A 6,849-nucleotide genomic window follows, 5' to 3' on the forward strand; every position below is an offset into this window, starting at 1 on the left:
TGGTACAGACAGCAATTCCAGCAATGAAGCAGGACTGAGAGTTCCAGGTTACGTAGGACCCTGTCTCAGCAGCAGGACCTTGTCTCACAGTCTGGTACAGCCCTTTCTAGAACCACTTGAGTTTCATCAAGTTTACATAACTAAACTCCTTTATTGAAGAGGAACAACAAAACAAAGCGAAGCGGCCAATGCTCATGAGTCATTGGAGCACATAGGCTAAAGAGAAATTTCCCATGGAAGTTTACAAGAGCAGGATTGATGATGAAACTCAAGTGGTTCTAGAAAGGGTTGTACCAGACTGTGAGACAAGGTCCTGCTGCTGAGACAGGGTCCTACGTAACCGGGAACTCTCAGTCCTGCTTCATTGCTGGAATTGCTGTCTGTACCACCCTGCACCTTGCATTGAGCAGCATCGCTGCCGGATGCTGTCACTAGAAAAATGATGCTCTGGTATCAAATGACTGGCCCTTGGCCAGCCTGGTCTTTTCTATGTGATACCCTGGTGTTTTATTTTATTTTATTTTTTTTTAGAAAAAGACTTCCTTAGGGAAAGAAAACCGAGGAGTCAATATGCCTCAGCACGATAGCCTGTTATTTGCAAAAAGAGAGAAAAGGTTTTTAATGTTCTTTTGGGTCTAGCTAGTTTCTCTACCCAGAGATAGACAGTCCTTGATACAGCCTTTCCTTACCTGATGCACTCCACGGACTCTGGCCTTGACTTCAGATCTTGATCTTTGGCTGCTACTCCAAAATGGATAGGAAAGAGACCCCCAAGAATGATGTCCCCCTTCTTTTGGGCTCGCTGGTCAGGCCCGTAGGCAGAGGAGTGACAGGCAAGAGCCAAGAGGGCCAAACAGCAGCTATAAGATGCCATGGCTCTGCCTTTTCTCTAGGGGGACAGTCAAAGGTGCTAGTGGTCTGGGGGCCCCCCAAAATGTCCCCCTTTGGTGGAGTTCACGCCTTCTGGTGGGGACACATGTCTACAGAGTGGTTAACGACAGAATAGAAGTGATTGCGCTTGTTTCTCCATTTCTGCCTTCTCCGTTGCAGAGGTGTAGGATGGTTGGTCCTCGAGTCCTGAGAAGCGACATCATGTAGCCACTGCCCCAGGTGCTGCTAGAGAGAGAGAGAGGATTTAGGTAAACCTACATCACATCTGTATAATGACAGAGGTAGCTGAGAATTTCCATTTCACGGGGCTCAGAGGTAGCAGATTGAGATGCATGGCTTAGAATCACAATTTTACTATACTGTATGTGAGTCACAGAAAATGTCAGTTGCCTGTATTGCAGAAGGGCTGCATCCAGTTCTGAGAGGCCACGTTCTGAAGAGGCCACTCATAAGTGTGGCCTGCTCTGCAGCTGCTGACCATAAACCACTCATCCTTCTGCATAAAGAATGCATGGAAATGACCCAGAAGTAACAGCTGGTTCAGTTAAATTACCAATGATACTTTATTCCCCATATGTTTGTATAGAAAACACAGAACAAGTTACATTTAAGTTCAAACCTGACTTCAGTCAAGCAAAAGTGTCAGAGAAGATCCTTCATTCTTTACTTATTTTTATGGCCCCACACCCTTTAGTTAAGAATTCTCTTTCCAGTATATAAAGTAACAGTTTACAAGACTTTTAAGAACAGTTTATAGGAAACACAGCCTCTTAAACAATGGTTTGTAACAGCGGGTCATGTGATTAGCTGTGGGGAATCCTGGCAATTTTGACAGAGGCCAGCAAGATGTCTCAGTGAGTGAAAGTGCTTGCTATGCAAGCTGATGACCCGCGGATCTGAGTTCATCTCCTGAAAGGGGAGAATGGACTCTTAAACATTGTCCTTTGATCTTAATGTGTACAGCGGCAAACATACCCCCCCCCCAGTTTAACTTTAAAAGGAAAAGAAATTTTGGCAATAGGAAAGACTTTGTGAGGAAGCATTGACAAGAAATTAATTCCAAATCAAATGCATTGTGAATCTGAGGAGCTTTGGCAGCATTTGCCCAGACTGCACCGTGTGACTTCACCACAGCTGTGGTTCTGAACACACAAGGACCTTGGCACTAGCCTGCCATCACACTGGGTGACAAGCTAACACTTCCGGAAATGCCTCCTCTTAAGACAATTGTGTGTACAAACTGCAGTGTTCCATTAAACATATGAAGTTTTCTGTTTTTTTTTCTTTTTAAGATTTATTTATTTTTATTGTGTATATAGTATTCTGCCTGCAAGCATGCCTACAGGCCAGGAGAGGGCACCAGATCTCATTACAGATGGTTGTGAGCCACCATGTGGTTGCTGGAAATTGAACCTAGGTCAGGACCTTTAGAAGAGTAGGCAGTGCTCTTAACCACAGAGCCATATCTCAGCCCGAAGTTTTCTGTTCTTAGACACAGTGGTTTAGAGCAGAAAGCAGATGTTTAATGTGTCCTGTTTCCATCCCTTGGCATGTATTGAATCATTGTGTCATTGTATTGTGTCAGAAGGTTTGATTTTCAAACTTTGCCATTGGAGTTGCTGACTTGATTGTCTTTTAAAAAATTCAACAAATTTGGCTTGGGGTTGGGGCATATTTTCAACAATATGTATTGTTGTCAGAAGGTTTGATTTTCAAGCTTTGCCATTGGAGTTGCTGACTTAATTGTCTTAAAAAAATTCAACAAATTTGGCTTGGGTTTGGGGCATATTTTCAACACTTCTGAAATGGCCCTAAACAGATTTCTGTGATTTTTGTACTACATATTTATATGAAGAGGCATGCTCAGCATCAATGGTTATAAACCAAATATCAATGAACTCTCAAGAACACTGAAGATGAGGCATTGTTTTTAGCTGAGCTTTAACTTTTCATGTAAAAATAAACACACCCCTATATCAGTAGTATGCAAATTCCTGTTGCCCTTAACAAATGTTAAAATTATATGCATACTATATATCCTATAGGATTTTGTTCTTATTTTAATACAGGATCTCTCTATAGGTTTGGATGGCCTGGAGCTCTCTATATAGGCCAGGCTAGCCTCAGACTCACAGAGACCCATCTGCCTGCCCCCCACCCCCCGAGTGCTAGGATCTAAGGTATGCACCACCATGCCTGACTCCTAATAAGATTTAATTGTCAACTAGTCACAGCCCAGAGTTATTTGAGCAGAGGTTTGATTTGGAAAGTGCCTGTGTAAGATTCCCCTGTGGGCTTATCCATAAGACATTCTTGACTTATTAATAGGAATGTCTTGACTATTACAGTGCAGGTGGGCCCAGCCCACCGTGACTGGCACCATTCCTAGGTAGGTGGGCCTGGGCTAGTGAGGATCATGTAAGGGACCCTGTAAGCAGGATTCCTTCATGGTTTCCATTCCAGGTTCCCGACTTGAATTCCTGCCTTGACCTCCCTCCGTGAAGGGCTTTGATCTCCAAATGTAAGACGAAATAAACCCTTTCTTCCCCTGGGTTGCTTTTTTCTTTCTGCTTTTTGAGACAGTTTCTCTATGTAGCACTAGCTGTCCTGGAACTCACTCTGTAGGCCAGGCTGTTCTTGAACTCACAGACATCCCCCTGCCTCTGCCTTGAGTGCTGAGATTAAAGGCATGACGGTTTTTGTTTTTCACAGTAACAGAATGAAACTAGACCATTAAATAGTCTTAATACTTTTCTGATTTATTATCCATAAAGATTTTGTGTGACTATTCTATATGTCTATATACCTAAATCCATACCTTTTTTTCCCCCAGAAAACAGTGGTGACAAGTACAAAGGGGTATGACATCCCAGGGTAAGGGTTCTGGTTAATTATGGATCAGCCACAGATTCTGACTGTAGCCTTTCTGCTATAGCCTGATTGGCCTGCTGAGAACCTCTGCTGTGTTCACCCCACATCCCAGATCCCTCCTTGGTGGATCAAATGCCAATTGCCTTTTGATGTGGTCTAGTAGATAGTCTTTCTCAAGTCCAGGGCCAGGGACTATACTGTCACCCGAACCTCATCATCCAGATGCCTCTCCAAGCTGCTTTGCCTTAACTAGCCCTAAACTCCTCTCCCTCCAATATTTGATGCTCATTCCTGTTTTCTGTTACAGAACTTTATTTCCTACCCACCAAGAAAGAAGTTGGGGCATCAGCCCTGTTTCCTTGGCCGTCTCACGAGCACCCTTCACACTGCAGAGCCTACTTCCTAAATCCCCCTGGAATCCACCTAATTCTCCCATCTTCTCCCAAATTGGAAATTCACCCAATTTCCAAGGGCATCTAAAAGTCTATTTTTTTAACCTGAATTATACATTTTTTTTCCTCACTCGCCTTCCCAGTTTAAGTGAATTTTTATTGTTGTTGTTTTGCTTTTGAAACAGGTCTTGTTAGAACTCCCTATGTAGCCCCCAGGCTGTCCTCAAACTTGAGATTCTCCTGCCTCAGCCTCAAGGCTTAGAGGCATGTCCTACCATACTCAGATGCCGCCTTTGGTTTTGTCACTTTGTGATATATCTTTGCAAGCCTTGCTCTGCTGCATGGAGGTGTATGTGACAGCCGAGGGCCACACACTCTAGGGAAGGATGGCTCTGTAGTTTAAGACTCTCACGGAGCCGAACCTCACCACTGGACTGCTGCTGCCCTTGGTGTGCCAAGGAAACACGCTTCTGACTTGGTTAGGGTGGCTTTTCCCCCTGCATTCTTTCCTAACTAATTATTCCTAACAGTGCCTGTCTTGAGTCACAACTCAGTTATTCTCTTTACGTTAAGTTTATTTAAATCACATCAGCCCTGTTTGCCTTTCTCCAAGGCAGCAACACACACAAAGCCAATGCTAATATTTGTTTTGTCTCTCCCCTCCCTGCTAACTCACAGACACATATCGGAAACAGCTGGTTCCATGACTAAGAGGTCCTCGCCATCATGAGGGTAGCTGAAGGGGTGTTTCAGGACAGACAGGTGCTTTCTCACTGAGTTCCTTACCCAAGAGGTGTGGGAGGGAGATGGGGTCTCTAGGTGAGTGATAATTCATTCAAGGAACATTTACTGGGCTCCCCTTGTGTTAGACACCAGGGCATATAAGACACTAGGGAAAGGAATGTGAAATTCTTGCCTTCCAGGTATTTATAGTTTAAAAGGAGACGGAACATGCATTATAATCACAACAGTGCAGTTATTATAACGAAGCGGGAACTGGGGACAGAGCGAGCACAGACCCGAGTGATGTTCTCTGGTGATAGCTTTGGGATTGAATTGACTCACAATTTTGAATGACATACAGCAGTGGGTGGCTCTTCCTCATCATGGAAGCCTACCACAAAGTGCCACATCTGAAATTTAGTAGATGTTAACTGAGTGACTGAGCGTGATTGTGGAGATCAGGTATGGCTGAGCAACTTGCAGACAGACTGGAGAAAGCAGCCATCCTCCCTCCCTGACTTAAGGACTCTGTGGGCAGGACTTCCTCATGACCTCAGTTGCATCTACAGCACTGAACAAGGGACCTGAAGCTGAATGGATACGTAAAAAGAATCTGTTGGACTTGCCTTTGTGCAAAAAAGAGGTCCTTGATTAGTCTAAGACCCATGGTTCAGTTGGAGTTGCCGGAGGATAAAGACAGGCTTGTCATCAACATCTCCACTTTCAGTTTTCACCAGAGTAAAGCCCCCCCCCCCTTACCTCCCTTTGGTCTCAACATTTCTGGAAGCTGTGTAATTCTCCAGCCAAACGGTTTTGTCCACCTGGAGAAAACCCAGGAGCAGATCTCCTGAATGCAAATCCTCTACGCATGGTTAAGGCACGGGAAGCTCAAAAACGGTAATTTCTCTGCTTTGGGGGTTTAGAGATAAAATTTCTAGATTGCCTATGAAAGTATGGAGAAAAAAAATGTTTGCAAAGCCGAATCGATGTCCAGTGTCACCTATCTTTATAGGCTGAGCCCAAGGACTTCTCCCTGGTTTACTGTAATCTGTGTCCTCTTTGCCACACTGACTGTGAGCACAACCTGTGGGGGTTTGAACTAGTGTTGTGGAAAGGGGGAGAAACGTAAGGAGGAAGAACACAGGAAAAGAACCTGGAGACATCAAACAGTAAACTTGTGTACCTCTGGCTCTGGCTACAGCTTTCCTTACTCTCGCGGCCATCCATGGTAAGGGCTTCTGTACAGACTTGTTGCCTAAGAATTAGAGAGGGACATCCTATCTGCCATCATCAGTGTGACCATCCCCCATCAGCATGACTGTCCCCAGTCTCAGGTCAGTCTTCATTCTTCTCTTCTTTTGCAATGGGGGCCCTCTTTCAGCACTGTAGGGAGCCCAGACTACCCCGTCACACTCTGCTGCCCCTCGCCAGCCTGGCTTGTTTCTGGCCAGCTGCACGGGTTTGGCGCCCCACCTCCGCCCCCGCGCCCAATCTCCCTGACAACAGGTGTGACTTTTGGAGAGTCCACGCCTCATTTAGCCCTCGTAATGGCTTAATTGAGTCGGAAAAATGCAAGGACAGGAGCGTGATTAAAAACCAGCTGAGCTGGGTTCCTGTTAGTCGCCAGAAAACTCTTCGGGAAGGGAGGGAGGCAGATGAACAGGAGCTGGGAGGAGCCTAGGACCTGGAGCACGATGGAGAGAAGCCAGAGGAAGCAAAGGCCGGAGAGGAACAGGAGAGGGTGCTGATGTCCATTGACTTTGTTTTTGGAGCCTCTGCCCACCAGGTGGAGGGCTGCATGTATGACCGTGGGGTGCATACCCACATGGAGCATGTCCAGAACACAAGTGCTGCAGGAGGAGCTCACGATGCTCTCAAGAAAAAAAAGGAAAAAAATAGCAATGGAAGTTGAGAAGTGTAAATTCAAGACCAGAACTCTCTGCTCCTGAATTTTAAGATAGAAAGTGTTGTG

General features: G+C 45.3%; 1 protein-coding gene across 1 annotated transcript in view; it reads right to left on the bottom strand.

The window, feature by feature from the left end:
* The window catches only part of Casr (calcium sensing receptor), a 73,007-nt gene that overhangs the window by 26,872 nt on the left and 39,286 nt on the right, over window positions 1-6,849 (bottom strand). The window contains exon 2 of the mRNA XM_005345082.2: window positions 690-1,116. Coding sequence (XP_005345139.1) covers window positions 690-874 — 185 coding nt within the window. The 5' untranslated portion in view covers window positions 875-1,116. The remainder of the gene's footprint in view (window positions 1-689; window positions 1,117-6,849) is intronic.

The sequence above is a fragment of the Microtus ochrogaster genome, chromosome 2, assembly GCF_000317375.1.
Source record: "Microtus ochrogaster isolate Prairie Vole_2 chromosome 2, MicOch1.0, whole genome shotgun sequence".
NCBI classification, from domain to species: Eukaryota; Metazoa; Chordata; class Mammalia; order Rodentia; family Cricetidae; genus Microtus; species Microtus ochrogaster.